Source organism: Elephas maximus, chromosome X, assembly GCF_024166365.1.
Source record: "Elephas maximus indicus isolate mEleMax1 chromosome X, mEleMax1 primary haplotype, whole genome shotgun sequence".
In the NCBI taxonomy this organism is placed as follows: Eukaryota; Metazoa; Chordata; class Mammalia; order Proboscidea; family Elephantidae; genus Elephas; species Elephas maximus.
Window position 1 is genome coordinate 132,671,111 of NC_064846.1, and position 18,324 is coordinate 132,689,434.

The 18,324-nt window shown below is 37.8% G+C and overlaps 1 protein-coding gene across 8 annotated transcripts in view; it reads left to right on the top strand.

The window, feature by feature from the left end:
• The window catches only part of CASK (calcium/calmodulin dependent serine protein kinase), a 454,527-nt gene that overhangs the window by 249,604 nt on the left and 186,599 nt on the right, over positions 1 to 18,324 (top strand). For all 8 annotated transcript variants that reach the window (XM_049873006.1, XM_049873008.1, XM_049873009.1 and 5 more), the window contains exons 4-5: positions 8,007 to 8,084; positions 12,770 to 12,842. In XM_049873006.1, the coding sequence (XP_049728963.1) occupies positions 8,007 to 8,084; positions 12,770 to 12,842 (151 nt within the window). The remainder of the gene's footprint in view (positions 1 to 8,006; positions 8,085 to 12,769; positions 12,843 to 18,324) is intronic.

The following is an 18,324-nucleotide window of genomic DNA, read 5'->3' on the forward strand; positions in this document are numbered from 1 at the left end:
CAGTTTCATATGGAAGGGAAAGAAGCCCCGGATAAGCAAAGCACTACTGAAAAAGAAGAAGAAAGTGGGAGGCCTCACTTTACCTGACTTCAGAACCTATTATACAGCCACAGTAGTCAAAACAGCTTGGTACTGGTACAACAACAGGCACATAGACCAATGGAACAGAATTGAGAACCCAGACATAGATCCATCCACATATGAGCAGCTGATATTTGACAAAGGACCAGTGTCAGTTAATTGGGGAAAAGATAGCCTTTTTAACAAATGGTGCTGGCATAACTGGATATCCATTTGCAAAAAAATGAAACAGGACCCATACCTCACACCATGCACAAAAACTAACTCCAAGTGGATCAAAGACCTAAACATAAAGACTAAAACGATAAAGATCATGGAAGAAAAAATTGGGACAACCCTAGGAGCCCTAATACAAGGTATAAACAGAATACAAAACATTACCAAAAATGACGAAGAGAAACCCGATAACTGGGAGCTCCTAAAAATCAAACACCTATGCTCATCTATAGACTTCTCCAAAAGAGTAAAAAGACCACCTACAGATTGGGAAAGAATTTTCAGCTATGACATCTCCGACCAGTGCCTGATCTCTAAAATCTACATGATTCTGTCAAAACTCAACCACAAAAAGACAAACAACCCAATCAAGAAGTGGGCAAAGGATATGAACACACATTTCACTAAAGAAGATATTCAGGCAGCCAACAGATACATGAGAAAATGCTCTTGATCATTAGCCATTAGAGAAATGCAAATTAAAACTACGATGAGATTCCATCTCACACCAGCAAGGCTGGCATTAATCCAAAAAACACAAAATAATAAATGTTGGAGAGGCTGCGGAGAGATTGGAACTCTCATACACTGCTGGTGGGAATGTAAAATGGTACAACCACTTTGGAAATCTATCTGGCGTTATCTTAAACAGTTAGAAATAGAACTACCATAAAAAAAATAAAACCCAGAAATCCCATTCCTGGGAATATACCCTAGAGATACAAGAGCCTTCATACAAACAGATATATGCACACCCATGTTTATTGCAGCTCTGTTTACAATAGCAAAAAGTTGGAAGCAACCAAGGTGTCCATCAATGGATGAATGGGTAAATAAATTGTGGTATATTCACACAATGGAATACTACGCATCGATAAAGAACAGTGACGAATCTCTGAAACATTTCATAACATGGAGGAACCTGGAAGGCATTATGCTGAGCGAAATTAGTCAGAGGCAAAAGGACAAATATTGTATAAGACCACTATTATAAGATCTTGAGAAATAGTAAACCTGAGAAGAACACATACTTTTGTGGTTACGAGGGGGGGAGGGAGGGAGGGTGGGAGAGGGTTTTTTTTATTGAGTAATCAGTAGATAAGAACTGCTTTAGGTGAAGGGAAAGACAACACTCAATACAAGGAAGGTCAGCTCGATTGGACTGGACCAAAAGCAAAGAAGTTTCCGGGATAAGATGAATGCTTCAAAGGTCAGCGGAGCAAGCGCGGGGGTCTGGGGAAAATGGTTTGCGGGGACTTCTAAGTCAATTGGCAAAATAATTCTATTATGAAATCATTCTGCATCCCACTTTGAAATGTGGCGTCTGGGGTCTTAAATGCTAACAAGCGGCCATCTAAGATGCATCAATTGGTATCAACCCACCTGGAGCAAAGGAAAATGAAGAACACCAAGGCCACACGACAACTAAGAGCCCAAGAGACAGAAAGGGCCACATGAACCAGAGACCTACATCATCCTGAGACCAGAAGAACTAGTTGGTACCCGGCCACAATCGATGACTGCCCTGACAGGGAGCACAGCAGAGGACCCCTGAGGGAGCAGGAGATCAGTGGGATACAGACCCCAAATTCTCATAAAAAGACCAAACTTAATGCTCTGACTGAGACTAGAGGAATCCCGGCGGCCATGGTCCCCAGACCTTCTGTTGGCACAGGACAGGAACCATCCCCGATGACAACTCATCAGACATGAAAGGGACTGGTCAGCGGGTGGGAGAGTGACGCTGATGAAGAGTGAGCTAATTATATCAGGTGGACACTTGAGATTGTGTTGGCAACTCTTGTCTGGAGAGGGGATGGGAGGATAGAGAGAGAGGGAAGCCGGCAAAATTGTCAAGAAAGGAGAGACTGAAAGGGCTGACTCAAGAGGGGGAGAGCAAGTGGGAGTAGGGAGTGAGATGTATGTAAACTTATATGTGACAGACTGATTGGATTTGTAAACGTTCACTTGAAGCTTAATAAAAGTTATTAAAAAAAATATCATTTATGTTAACATGTAATGGGTTTGTTATTGTTATTTTTAAATAACAAATATGTTTGATTTCTCAAGTTTTAAATTTTACTACAGTAAATAGTGTCTTCGAAGAAGTACAACCAGAATGCTGCTTAGAAGCAAGGATGGCGAGATTACGTCTCACGTATTTTGGACATGTTGTCAGGAGGGATCAGTCCCTGGAGAAGGACATCGTTTTTGGGAAAATAGAGGGTCAGCAAAAAAGAGGAAGACCCTCAATGAGATACTTTCTTTCTGAGTACCCCTCTCACTTTTCCAGAGTTCCGCAGAAGTGAAATCCCCCAGCCCACCCCCAGCTGCCTTCTTTCCATAGCCCACTCCCTACTTCCAGGGCAGAAGCATCTCTGGCTCACCTTTTTGAGCTCTAATTCTTTCTTCTCACTAGGTAGATTTTCACTCATTATATTGTTCATTCTTTGAAGCATTAAACATTTTTTTTATTTCATCCAGTTTTTGTACTTGTTATTTTTGTCATCTTCAGAGATGTTGGTCCGAGAAATCCAGATTTGGTTTGTCCTTGATAGCAGTGCTACTCAAAGAATATTTGGCAGACCAGTGCCAGTTTTACCAACTATTACCTGTCTGCAGTGAGATAAGTACAGAAATTCAGAGTCAACATTAAGAAACTTTTAAAGCAACTTGACATTGCTATGAAATCTAGTACATAGTTTTGTATTTTATAAAAGTACTTGTTCATGATATACTGGGGGAGGGGTACTAGTCCTTCACCACAGAGAAGTTGAGAACCACGTCTTCATATAATCAGGTGGCCCAAACAGTTAAGCGCTTGACTACTGGCCAAAAGTTAGGTGGTTTGAACCCACCCAGAGGTGCCTCAGAAATAAGACCTGGTGATCTGCTTCTGAAAAGTCACAGCCATTGAAAATCCTGTGGACCAGTTCTACTCTGCACACAGGGGGTCACCATGAATCGGAATCGACTTGACAGCAACTAACAGCAATCTCCTACCGACACCCTTTTTTCTGCTTTTACAGACTACATGCGGCCAGCAATATCTCATGCCTCTAGACCTGTGATGTTTTGTTTGTTTTAAGATAATTTTTTTAATTATATAAGTATTGCATGATTAAAATTGTAAAAATTCAGATAGACAAAAGGGAGACAGCTAAAATCATTCATGATCCTACTACTTTCACAGGCAGAGTAAGTCTCCCATAGTTTTGCTCTGTGTACAATAATGGAAGTATTCCCCATACTATTCCATGAAAGGGTTTATTCTATGTCTCATTTCATTCTTTTGGAATAGAGCCAGCTAAGCTAACCTAGGATATATGCCAAGTCTAGGGGGAGGTTCAGAACATGCTTTTTTGAAGGTACTTAGCAGCCACAGACTCACCCTAGGACAGGAAACAGAGAAATGCAATAAAAGAGGCCTTATAATTTTTTTAACAGAATCACACATCATCGAATAGGGTTTATCAAAGAATTGAGTCATCAAACTTTTTGTTGAAGGTTACTATATTGGGATTGTGTGTGTTATGAATATGTATATGTTAAATTTCTGTGTTGAATACAACTTGCATAAATACCAGTATTTTTAGTTATTTCTGTATCTCATGAAATTTAAAATTAGTAGATTACCTCTTTTACTTCAGTATCAACTAATGTTACAAATAACTAGCCAAATAGCATTAATAATAGAAAATTACTTTCCTAGGGATGACTTTCTTTCAGAATAACCCTTCAAAAGAACATGCCTGCGTATTTAAATAATTACTCAAGTGGTTCTGTTTGGGACCCCTGGTTATAAACCATTGAATTAAACAAAATATATATAATTCCAAAGTATCTCACTTTTAATAGCATCTAAAATTTATAATGCCAAGGGGAAAAAACCTAATAATCAATATTTACAACCAATATGAAGAAAACCTTAAAACTATAACTAAAAAACCCCGTTGCCACTGAATTGATTCTCACTCATAGCAACCCTATAAAAAAGAACCCTATAGGACAGAATAAAACTGTCTCATAGGGTTTCCAACAAGCGGCTGGTAGATTCAAACTGCGGACCTTTTGGTTAGTAGCCAAGCTTTTAACTACTGCACCACCAGGGCTCCAAACTATAACTACGAAACATAAAATGAAGTGGAGAGGCCTATCGTGTTTGTGGATGAGAATATTGGAAAAATGTTAATTTTCTAGAAGTTGATATATAAATGTAACACCATCTGAGTTAAAATATAATTTTTTTAATTTGACAAAATAATTTTAAAGTTCCACGTGGAGAAAATTAATAAGAAAATATTGACAAAGAATAAAAATGACATGAGACTTATTTTGCCAAATATTAAAATATACTGTTGTTGTGTGCCGTTGAGTTGGTTCCAACTCATAGCAACCCTATAGGACAGAGTAGAACTGCCCCATAGGGTTTCCGAGGAACAGCTGGTAGATTTGAACTGCTGACCTTTTGGTTAGCAGCCAAGCTCTTAACCACTACACCACCAGGTCTCAAACATATTATTACAGTATTAAAAGTTATATGATACTAGATACAAAAATGGAAACTCTGCTGGCATAGTGATTAAGAGCCGTGGCTGCTAACCAAAAGATCAGTTTGAAACCCCCAGGCACTCCTTGGAAACACTATGGGGCAGTTCTACTCTGTCCTATAGGGTCACTATGAGTTGGAATCAACTTGACAGCAGCGGTTTTGGCTTTGGTTAGATAGAAAAATAGGCAGGTCGGTGGAAAAGAGTAGAAACCTAAAAAATAACCTGTGCAAATGTGTGTGTAGGCATTAAGTCACTTCAAGTTCTAGTATTTCACTTATAACCAGAAAAGATGGATTGATCGATGCTGGTAATCATAGCACAGAGCAGTAAATAATTTCCAGTTATCTCTCACTGGCTAGTTTGGAAACCCTGATGGCGTAGTGGTTAAGAGCTACGGCTGCTAACCAAAAGGCTGACAGTTCGAATCTACTGGGCACTCCTTGGAAACTGTACGGGGCAGTTCTATTCTGTCCTGTAGGGTCGCTATCGACTGGACAGCAATGGGTTTTTTTGCGGGGAGGGGTTTAGTTCTCCCCTTAAGTTTTGGCCTCTCACCACTTTGCTGCCTTCTCACACCCCTAAGATCCTTTTTCCTACTTTTCTCTTCCAGGTTGCTCCAAAAAGCCTTCCTCTAGATCTCAGGAGACAACTTCCAAATTCTTATTAGTTTAGTATGCAATCAGTTCAACTGTCTTCTTTTCCTAATTCCTCTGTCATCTAAGTTAAATGAGGTTAATCTTCACATTTCAGGATTAAAAAGTAAAACACTTAAAACTGTAATTCTTTCACTGTGAGGTGTTTTTTAGTCCTCAGAGATCAACCAGCTTAAGCTGCAGCCAGCCTTAAAAATAACATGCCCCCCCATACAAAGAAGTGAAAAACATACAGCCTCTCTAGTAATCAAAGAAATGCAAATTAAAACAATCATGTATAACTTTGTTTCTCCTATCTGATTGGCAAAGAATAAAAAGAATCGTCATCCTAGTGGAGGCAAGGTAGAGGAAAGAATATTTTCAGACTCAGTAGTATACTCAGAGTATATAGACTGTTAAAACTTTGCTGGTAGTTATTGTGTATCCCGCTTGACCTAGCAATTCCTTTGGTAGAAATTTTACCAGAGCATATAATCAGAGTTGTGCACAAAGATACGTGATCATATTCCTTCAGACTTTATTTCTAATGATAGAAAATGGGTGTTGCCATACTTCAGGGTAGACTAAACCAAAAAAAAAAAAAAAACTCAAACCCACTGCTGTCCAGTGGATTCTAACTCATAGAGCGACCCTACAGGGGAGAGTAGAAATGCCCCATAGGGTTTTCAAGACTGTAATCTTTACAGAATCAGACCGCCACGTCTTTCTCCTGCAGAGTGACTGGTGGGTTTGCTCCAATAATCTTTTGGTTAAAAAGCACAGTTAACCAGTGTACCATCAGGGCTCCTTCCATAGACTAGGCCATAGTAAAAATTGGTATTGGAAAATGTTCACTAGCTGTAAAATCAAAACTAGGTAAAAGTTTGAAAGTTTCGTAGAAATGTCAAAATATTTTCATTTATATGAAACCACAAAAAAAAAACCCATCGTCGTCAAGTTGATTCCAACTCATAGCGAGCTACATCAAGGTCTAAATAATGTAATCTGCTCTTTAGGTGGGAGTATGTTGAAAGTATAAAATATTCTTATTGTTCTTTAGAGCTTTACACTATTACTGAACTGTTGAATGGTTTGAAGATGTGCTTTTGTACCTTGCACACCCTGTACATACAGCTGTAGTTAGTGGGAAAAGCACTGGACGTAGTTAGATAGAAAGGGATTTGAATCCTGTCCCTGTCATATACTTGTCCATTCACTTGGACAAATCATTTTAGAATGGGAATAATGCTGACCTCACAGGGTGGTTGTATGAATGAAGGGAGAAATAACAAGGAGAGTTTCTCATGGTGCCTGTTGAATAGTAAGTATGTTAGTTCCTTTACCTTCCCTTGCAGAAGTTCTCATTTCCTCAGTATTATGCCTGCAGAAGGTATACTGTAGACTGAGCTACTGAATAAATGAATGAATAAATGAGATGCTGAATTTGAAAACATTTTGTAAGCCTTAAAGCATTATGAAAATGTTAGCTAACTATTAATGTTTGAATAATTTCGTTAATATATGTAATGATTTGCAAAGGATGTGTGTGTGTGTGTACGTGCACACGCGTGCGTGCTCTAAATGTTATGCTATGGGCTATGTCGAATTTAAGGAAGAGAAGACATCAGTGTGGCTGGTAATCCATTGTGGGAGGGCTTCTTGGGGAATGGAGCTTGAATTAAGGTAGAATTTGAATATGGGAAACAATATATGCAGAAGCACGTGGCAAAAAAGAAATTGGTATATTCAGGGAGTGGTAATAAGACTAGTCATCCTAGAGAGCAAGGTTTCTTTGAAAAGTCATTAGACAGAAAGTTCGGAAGAAGAAATAAGATGTGGCCAAGACCAGAGGCCTTGCCTCCCTGGTAAGAAGTAAAGAACTGTTACAAGTTTTAGAGCAAGCCAGTGACACATTATCACCAACACATCAATATTAGAATATGTAGCAATTAACTTTGGGAATGAAAATATAAACAAAAGTAAATTATGAATTAACTAATTATTTTTTCCTTCCACTGTATATATAGCTTGAACTTCCATTTATTGGTGATGCCTATAGCTAAATGTTTTAGAATCCTTGTTCTATTCTTCAAATTTTATATTATGTGACTAAATATAGATAATTTTGGAATTTGATTCAAAAATATGCTCACAACCCCAGTGTTGCTCTTTTCTGACACTTCTTATTGTGATAACCTAAAGAAGATTTTTGGGGTCACCATGAGTTGGAATTGACTTGGCAGTAACTAACAACAAAGATTTATGGTCAATTTTCTGTACCTAATATTATTTGATACTTCTATTTCTTTGCTCCTTCTATTTCTTTCCCCGCAGATTTTCAGTATCAAGATGGTTATAATGTCCTTTGTAATTCATATCTATTTTTCATTGAAAGAAAAAGATTTAAATAACTTACAATCATTAGCTATGTCACCTAATAACTTAGCTACAATGTATTCACATTCAGTGTTGTCCTTACTGGAGTTTACACTTTTCTTATATTCTTTTTCACTTTTATCTACAGTATGGATGGAGCAGATCTGTGTTTTGAAATCGTAAAACGAGCTGATGCTGGTTTTGTGTACAGTGAAGCTGTAGCCAGGTATGTATTCTGTATCTCATCCTCAGAGAGACAGGTAGAAATAAAAGAAGGAAATGATAAATCACATGAAGTAGCCTGCTCTTAGAACTGATGATGAGCACGCTGCTACTCTTTCCTATAAGGAGCGTGTATGTTTTAGTGTGCATTAGTGGAACCACGTAGTAACTGTAAATGCAAAATACTGAACAATGAAATTGTCTATTCACATTGAAGGTGGGTTTATACTTTAACATCAGTACCGGCATCCTTCCCATTTCTGATGACTTTTATACAAGGAGCGATTTGATAGCTCAGCAACCATGTAACCTTTTATAATTATAGCATCATAGACTGACCGAACTGGAAACAATTTAGAGCTTACCTAGTACAACTTTGAGCTCAAGGCGGCATAGTGGATTGACCTTCCTCAGATTCATTGCCCTGCCTCCTCCTGGCTGATGAGCAATGGACCCAGTCTCAGGGGAGGGAGCAGCCATAGATGCAGCACAAAATAAAGAATAGGCTCAATTTGGGGTAACTGCTTTTTTTTGTACTACTAAGAGCTTTAGGGCTAGGAAGAAAAAGCAAACCAAAGTTTATACGTATTAATTATAGTTACTTCTTTAAATTCCTGATGTATACGTGGTAGAACCGAGACTAAATAACCTGTTTCTTTTGTGCCACACTCCCTAGATTGTAGTTTAATCCTATTTTTCTATTGTTTTGAGTTCTTACCACAATTTTAAATTTTTATCCTTTTTGTGCTTACAAGTAAAAATCATTCTTTAATACCAAAAATAGCCAGTGCTGTCTTATGAAACTTTAAAGAGACTTTTGCGTATCATTGTTTATATTTATTTCTTAAAGAATTTGAGGCACCTTGCCATTTGTACTTTACTATACTGATAGCTTTCAACAGCAGCACAAAACAGGGGAGACTAAAAATTGTTGGATGTTTACTTTACAAAATAGTGAAGTTCAGTGGAAGAAGATTGTTTTCCTTTTTGAACTAGAGGAACACTGTAGGCTGTCAGGGTTGGTGTTTAACCAGTACTACTTTTGCTTTGTCTCCCAGTCATCCTTATTGCTTTTCTTTAGATTAGAGCCTTTCTCTACCACTGGGATGGGTATTAGAATAGGTAGGATGGTGGTGTGTTCGAATGGTGTCATATAGTGAAATGACTCATGGTCTCCCCCAATACCGATATTTATAAAATAAGTAGATACTTATATACATCAAGGTGAAAGCCTGTTGACTTTAAAATGTACCTGTATTTGCTGGTAAAATAATGCTTTTATGAAAAAAGAACTTTCCAGAAGAGACCAGAAAAGAGTAGCATTAGGGACTAGTAGGTGACATTGTAGAGAGAGAGGTTTGGGCACAGTTTTTTAAAGACTCTTCCTCACAATGACAGGGCCCCCCCCCAAACAAAAGGGTGGCCTCAGAAAGTATTATTAGCTGCCTCAGAAAGTATTATTAGCTATGTTCCCTTTTGCAAAGAATCAATGATCATGCAACAAGGAGCATGTAGATTTCTCCTTTGGTGTAAGGTGTTTGACCAGGTGATTTCTCACTTTCCTTCCTCCTCTCTGATCCTGTTATTCATTGTTGGAAAATTCAGTTTGCATCAGTATTCAGGTGAGACCAACGGCAAGGAGACTCTGAGATACCAACTAGTAACCAAACTGATAATGTTTTTCTCCAACGGGCTGAGTTTCAAGATCTTTAGGAGAGCAGCAAAGCACAGCATAAAAGAAAGCTACATTTGGTCCTTAGTACAAATCCACCTAGTGATTACCTCTGTCCTTTCAGGGGTGATGAGTTGTGGAGTAAGCTAACACACCATATCAGATTATCAAAGCAAACTCAAATAAATTGGAGAGATCTCCTTACCTAGTACCAAGCTTTACTAAGTAAATTCAAGGATGCTGACAATCAAAACGCTCAGATGAAGCAAAGAGAGATCTGGGACATCAAGGGTAGCTCCCAGATCATTCCTTTCCACATCAGACATACGCCTCTGGCCCAGAATACATGAGGTCTCTACATGAGGTTTGTGAGATTCTGCTCACGGAGGGAAGCATTTCTATGGAACAGCTCCATTTTATACCTCTGGGAGTAGTACAGCTTACACAACATTCTCCAGGAAGCCATTCCTGAAAAGTCCCAAGTTCTTTTTACTATAGGTAAATTAAGGGCCGCCATGAGTTAGCGTCTACTTGACAGCAGCTGTTTAATCCTAAACCAGAAACATTTGACTAAGGGAATTTCAGAGATAAGGTCTCTTCCTCCTAGCAAATATCATTAGTCTATTTACCCAGACGTCGAATTGACAAGGAGAATAGACTGAACCACCCCCCTTCTTTTTCTTTCCCCCAAGGAAAAGCCTCCTTCCAAAGGGAGTAAATGGGTTATAGGTCAGGTCTTTCCTTCCATTGAGTTACCATATTTCCTAGTCCTTAGGGAAGATGAGACAAACATGTATTGCTGAGTTTCTCTGACAGTATAGATCACTATGATGCTTCATGAAATAAAGCTTTTTGATTAAAAGTATCATCAGTAATTCTAGAACATGCAGGCGGATACTAGTTCTCACTTAATTCTGCTTGCAAACTGTTCCCACCCACGGCTTCCCAGAATCAGGATTGGGAAGGTGAAGAAAGCTTAGTCATATCTGTCTTAATTTGGAGAAATAAAAATCCCATTACAACTGCCCCCCCACACACACACTCCAGAAGTTCTGATACATATATATTTAGGCCAAATAATTGAGTACTCTGATATATGACTGAAGTGGAAAATGAGCATTTATGAACTCTTTTTTTTTTTACTTATGAGAGTTTGCAAGTAGGAATTTTCTTTAGACTAACACTAATTTAGGTGGCTGTTTTAGTACTGTGTATCCAAAGTAGTCCATTCTGTGAGTACAAGCTTTGTCTACTTGACTTAAACTTACCCACGTTTTCATGGTCACATCTAGATGGCCAAATAGGCCATTCCTAAATCTTTGACTACATTTAACAACAGTGATAATGACTTAACCCTTGTAGCATGGTTTAGAATTTACAAAGCAGGTTCACATTTGTTATTTCTTAGCCATTTCAGGGGTGTCACAGATCCTCCAAAGCCTGATTTGAACCACTAAAAGTCTATGCACACCAAGTTACTAATCTCTAACTTAAACAGAAACTTATTTACAGGCTACACTGGACCAGGCAAAAATATATAACCACAACCCCTTACATGTGAATTTGCAAAATAAGAGAAATTGGAAATGGGAACTAATGGCTGCATGAGCCTAGATCTCTAGCTTAGAGCCCAGTGGGGAGGAGATAGTGATAAGTATAGGAACAAAGTCAGAATTCTTTTTCCTACCTTTCATTTTAAAAATGGAACCTTCAAATCCATTGTAATATATGAAATACTGCATATACCAATTAGAGGGACATTCGTGTGAGCATGGTTAGATAATAGTATACTAAAGAGGGAGCTTGATGGGAATGTGCTCTTTTCATTGTTTAGCAGGAGTAAGGACATTTTAATTTTTTTTTTTGTACTGAGTTACAAACACACCTACAAGGTCATTTGTAAGTACCATAAAATTTCTAAAAATAATTATTTTTATTTTAAAGTGTGAGAAATAGAAGATCTGGAAACAGAAAACAAAATTCAATAAGTACTGTATAACAAATAATGTCACGTCTATGGCATATCTGTGTCCTGGCTGGTTGGGAAAGAAACAGAAAAATGGGAAAGGAATAGGGATAATGGGAAGAAATGAGAAAGTCAAATATGGAGGGAGTAAAATGCAGAGGAAGAAAAGGTGAAAGAGGAAAACAGAAGGATTTTAAGAAAAGCATTTTATAAGTAAGGCCAGGAAGTCCTATCATAATGGTGAATAAACTACTCTTGTCACATCCTGTTGCTAGTTGACCCTATTGCTGCTTTTTAATGGCTGTTTTTTAAAATGTTAACTCCTCCTTTGTTCTTCACCTGTACCCAGTCGGGGAGCCTCAGCAGACTCCAGCTAGCCGCTTGAGGTGTCAGAGTTCCCAAGACAAAGGCCTGGAATCCTGCTTTGTTAAAGGATGCCCCAACAGAAACTTGATTATGTTACAAAAAGAAACAATAGGTCTAAGGAAGTTCTTCCCTCTTGTTTATCCTTAGAGCTAAATGGAAATGAGGCAGAGAGCAGATTCTGCTTGTAGATAAAAGTTCCCGCCCTTTTAATCAGAATTCTTGGTGTAACCCTGAGCACTCTTCACTTAATAGCAATCCAGCTTAACTAAGTAAAAAAAAAAAAAAAAAAGACCCAGTGCCATCGAGTCGACTCCGACTCATAGCAACCCTATAGGACAGAGTAAGTAAAAAAAAAGTAAATAGAACCAACTAAATATGGGAGAATTGTTGTATTCGTCATGCTTTAAGGTTGAATTTTTATCTTGCAGGACTATTTTACTTATGAACTTCTTAAATTTTTTTGACTGAGGTATCTTAGGAAATCTAAAACATTTCTCCATTGCATTTTAAATTTATGAGTATGTTTGCCAACTTCTTCATTATTAAACTTCACTTTCCATCGATTTGTCTTCTCAAAAAACATCCATAGGCAGCTAATATGAAGGCGGGGGTTACAGACTTGGGACACTGTATGTTAAGCTTTAAAAATAAATTTTTTACAGTCTTAGATTTCTTTTTTCTACAGTCATTACATGAGACAGATACTGGAAGCTCTTCGCTACTGTCATGATAATAACATAATTCACAGGGATGTGAAGGTAAGTCATTTTTATCACCAGCTTTAACGTTTGTGAAGAGAAACCGATAATATTCAGAATGTTTTCTTTAATATTATTATAGGGAACATCTTAAACTTAATTCTACTTACAAGTAAAAATGTATTTAACTGCTTTATATTTGAGAGGTCATTGTACTAATTCTTAATATGAACAATTTTTATAATTTCAGTTTCCTTTTATTAAAATGCACATGCAATCTAAGATTCTCTTATTCCTCTTTTGCCTTTGTGTGCATGACAGAAATGAAAAATCCAACAAATAAGAAGAATTAAATGATATCCTATACTCAGTTAATTGAGAGGAAATCAGAATTTGGTTTATATTGTCAAAGTTCATCAGATATTTCTGTTTTGGTAATGCTGTAATGTGTAATAGTCAGCATTTTATTTTCTTTGCAGATAAGTTTTAAAAACATAGTATGAAATCACAATTATAGATGTAATATGTATGAGTTGTACCCGTAGGAATATATTATCATTATTCAGTCTTTCTGCCTGTTTGATCCCAGAATCATCCAGTTAATGAGAACTCTCTCATCTCAGTCCCTGGCTCATTATGTGTCAAGTATAACAGAGAGACCCGCAATAAAGGAGACTGGTAGGCCTTGCTCCAGATCTCCAACCCCTTCCAAGACCTAGACTCACTTGAAAGCCTCTGAGGGTTGTCTGACCCTGGCTTACATTTTCTTACTCTGATATTTTGTCATAGGCTTCTCCCTAACCCCCCGTGTCCACAGACGTGGTGTTCCTTTCCTCAAGACTTCTGGAGGCTTCTTCAATGTGTTTTCTTTATGGTTAAAAAAACTAAGCAGAGTTTAGTTAAATTTGTTAATAATGTTGTTTGGTAAATTTTAACTGAACTTATTGTAGTTAAACGTGAGGGAAAGCATGAGCATTTTCAAAACAACCTAGTAGAATGTTATAATGAAATTCATTGGAGAAATGCACAAAATACACATTAGTATAAATTAGTTGTAAAATATTTTATTCATTCTTTTCAAATGTAGTGATAGGGAAATGATACTATTTTTATCAAAAGTCAACACTGAACCATCCAACGGATAACATTTTTATTGAAAAACAAAGTGTTCTTCTATTATCCCAGAAAGAGAAGAAGAAGTGTGGAAAGCTAAAAGGGTAGAGTTGTCAACTCTAGTAGCATGTTGTGTTATTCTTTTGCATTGAATTAATATAAGAAAATATGTATAGACAGAGTAGTATATCTCCTTTATATATTATATACAGTAATAAATGATTATTTGAAAACATAAAAATGTGTAAAAGTAGTTCCTAGTTCATGTAATAGCATTGTGTAAAAAGCTCTTTTGCTCAAGGGTCAGTTTTGTCTTGAATGAATGAACTCTGTTCTTGAAAGATAATAATTAAATCAACATCATAGTAATTAATGCTTGGCAACATACTCTACTGTAATCCTTTCAATAATATAATCAGCTTTTGATTAGCCATGTCTTTGACGTAGATAATCCAAAATAAAATACAAGCGTAGTTATATTTTACTTCACCTTCTAATTTACCGTCTGATTTATTTATTCAGCAAATATATTCAAGTGCCTTGCTTCATGCAGAATACTGTGCTTGGAGCCCTAAAGGTATTATGACCTCAGCGGAGGAAATAAGGCAGTGTGTATATTATTTAGTGCTGCATATCAAGGCACAGCACAGCTTAGTGACTTCAAACAACAACCACTGTGTATTTGCTCACAGTTCTGCAGTTTGGGCAGAGCTTAATGGGGGCTGCTCCATTCTGCTTCATATACCGTTGGCCGAAGTAGCTGGAGTATCCACCAAAGTTTCACATATTTTTCTGACACCTCACCTGAGGTAACTAGAACAGCTAAGAGCTGACTGGGCCCACTTCATAGTCTCTCATTCAGGGCCTTTATCTCTCCACACAGCCCCTAGCTCCAGCAGGATGGTGTCTCGAGACTCCACAGGAACAAAAACAGAAGTCCTCAGGCCCTTCCAAGCGTAGGCCCAGAATTGGCACTGTGTCAAGTCCTCTGCATTCTGTTAGTCAAAAGGTCTCAGGCCTAGCCTGGGTTTGATGGGAAGGAAAATACATTCTACCTTTTGATTCCAGTGGCACGTGTGCACAGGGATGAGAGAAATTGTTGGTGGCCATCTTTACAGAAGGCACACAAATAATCATAGTACCAAATAGAGGGTGATAAGTATTATTAAAAACAGAGTCAGAGAAACTTCATGGAAGCGGTTACATTTGAGCCTGATCTTGAGTGATGGGATAGGTATATAGAGATGAGAGGGCATTTCAAGCAAAAGGAACTGCATTCAGAGAATAAAAATTAGTTTTGCATGGATTATATTAAGTTAGCTTGTTTCTAAAGTGCATGCCAGATAATTCTGAGGAAGCACCCAGAAACATGCTGGGAAGAGAAGAGAGTAAAAAAAGTAATTCTCAAATCACGAATTAATAAGAAGAAACCACCAGAAAAAGAGCCAATATTCAGTTGACAAGCAAACTCAACGTAGAGCACACGTTAATGTTAATGTTCTCGATATTATAGTGCCTGATCTCTATGTTTTGCATGGATAAATGGAATATTTATATTTAATTAATTGATAGTTTTGAATTTTGGTATATTTTTCTTAAGACATGCAATCAAAAAGTATTGAGTGTCTGCTATAACTGGGGATACATCAGTGAACAAAACAGACAAAAATCAGTGCCCTCATGGAGCTAACATTCTAGTTCAGGGAGACATACAATAATTAGTAACTATAAATAAGTAAACTATATAGTAGGTTAGAAGGTGAAAAGGACTACAGGAAAAAAAAAAAGTGTCCAGAGGGACAGGGAGTGCTAGAGACCCAACCAACGCCATTGCCGTCAATTCCCACTCATAGCAACCCTATAGGACAGGGTAGAACTGCCCCACAGGGTTTCCAAGGAGCACCTGGTGGATTCAAACTGCCAGCCTTTTGGTTACCAGCCGTAACGCTTAACCACTAGGCAACCAGGGTTTCCAGTGCTAGAGAAGGGATTGCAATTTTAAATAGGTGGTCAGAGTAGGCCACATTGAGAAGATGGTACCTGAGCAAGGAGCTGAGGAAGGAGAGGGAGTGGGTTAACTTATTAAGAGTGTTCTGGGTAAAAGAAACAGCCAGCACAAAAGCACTAAGGCAAGAAGGCCCCTGTGGCTGAGGGAAAATAAGCAAAGGGGGGTAGTAGATGAGGTCAGAGAGAAAAGGAGAGGATGGGCTTTGACTTTTACTCAGAGAAATGAGAATTCACTGGAGAATTTTGAACAAAGGAAGACTGTGATCTTTCCATGGTAACAGGACTACATTGCTTTGTTAATAATACATTGAAGAGGCTCAAGGGGCTGAGCCAGGAAATGGGAGATAATCCTGTCTGGCTCAGACTAGAATGGTTAACAATGGAGGTGATAAAAGGTATTTAGATTCTAGATGTATTTTAAAGGTTGTGTCAATAGGATTTTCTAATGTAATTTAGGTAACCTAAAAAAGCAGTTTTATTCAGACCTTGTTATAGAGGCATTTCAGTGGAGTAGTCATTGTGTAATAGTTAATGTAATGTATGTAGTCCATGAAATACACAGATGACAATTTAAAATTTGATTTGGTTTTGTTAATATTTTTGCTAATAAAGCAGTTTATAATCAGCCTTTCTTCACATTCAGATGTCATATATTCAGTGACTTGGTTTTTTGGTCTACGTGTTGATTCCGTTTCTTATATAGGCCTTTGTTTCTGTAGTTACAGTTTTTGTCTTAAGTTTTCTTCCCTTATACTTAGTAAATAGAAAAACACTACAATGTTTCATTCCTTTAGGAAAAAATAATCAATATTCCATTCCTTTTAGGCCAAAAATACCCTATCCTTCTTTCCTCCCTGTCCCTCCTTTCTCTTTCTTGTAATTCTTGGCATATCATCCAAAACCATTAAGTTTCCCAAACGTTGTAGCATTATGCTGATTAAGAATAGTTTTTGCTTTATTTGGTAGGTATTCTTTTTTGAAATCATCATAATCAAGTCTAAAAATGATTGTTTGGTTATATTAAGTTAGATTTGAATATATGGTAGCACGTGACTTGTGGTGGAAAATACTTGCTTTGGCAAAGAAATTTCACATGAAGTTGTATAAAAAAGTAATCGTATAATCTTTTGAAATTCGGGAAAGTGTGTCACCATAGTACAGGATCTCCCACCAGCCACGCAGTAGTGCCTTTTGGGGCTGAATACTTTGTTGTGAGGGACTGTTCTGTGAATTGTAGGATGCTTAAAAAAAAAAATTTTTTTTTTTTTTTTTAGCAGCATTCCTGGTCTCTACCCAGTAGATGCCAGTAGCAGCTCCTCCAAGTTTTGACAACCAAAAATGTCTTCAGATTGCCAAATGTCCCCTGGGAGGCAAAAATTGCCCCCAATGGAGAACCACCGTCTTAGAATATAAAGTTATATTTCTCATGCTTTGCCTTCCTATAGGCATTAAGGCACGCATGCAAATATTTTTTTTTCTGTCCTCTTTCCCTTTTACTCTCCATTTTCTTGTGAAAGGATATGAACACTTCCGTTATGTTTCAGTGCTTTCCTTTTTTTTCCCCCTCTCACACCTGAATTAAAAGTAGTTTAAAAAGAAATAGCACAGTTGTCAAGGTAAATGTACCTCCTGGCTCCTTGCCTTCCTTCAGTGAATTTCATTGGCTCTGCTAAGCACGGAAACTCTGGTGGCATAGTGGTTAAGTGCTACAGCTGCTAACCAAAAAGTTAGCATTTTGAATCACCGGGCAGGTGCTCCTTGGAGACCCTGTGGGTCAGTTCTACTCTGTCCTATAGGGTCACTATGAGTCGGACTTGACTGGATGGCAAGATGTTGTTTGTTTGTTTGTTTCCTGCTAAACACAGGGAGGTTCTGGGATTTTCTTGTCTCTCCTAATTCCTGCAGGCAGCCTCACACCTGGGTGTCGCCTTTCTGTCACTCTGATCTACTGATATACAATTTTAATAAGTTTAATAAATTAAGCAGCTTCTCTGATTGCAAACTGCTACACAAACAATCACTTTCTATTCTGGATGGGGCATGTACCCAGAAGGTTTGAGTGTTTAGTTCTTAGAACTGTCCGCAAAACCCCATTCGCACATACTCAGCCAGAAGCTTCCCACCTGAGTGTTTCTGAGTGTGCTTCCTTTAAATGGTTTACTTCACTAACCCATGAGAACACGCCTGGCTGCTCTTTGGTCCCCTTCTGGTCTCAGTTCTCCTTTCACTTGCTTAGGGCCAGAGTTTATCAAAAATAGGTGTTCATCACATAACCCTAGTTGCCATGGCTTTGTGGGTTTCTTAACAGTATTTCTTCCCCTATTGGTCTTAATTTCTGATGTTCCTTTTACATCTGTTTCCACAACTCACAAAAGTCCCTGATGTTTTATAAAGAAATTTAAGTTTTCATTAAAATGAAACT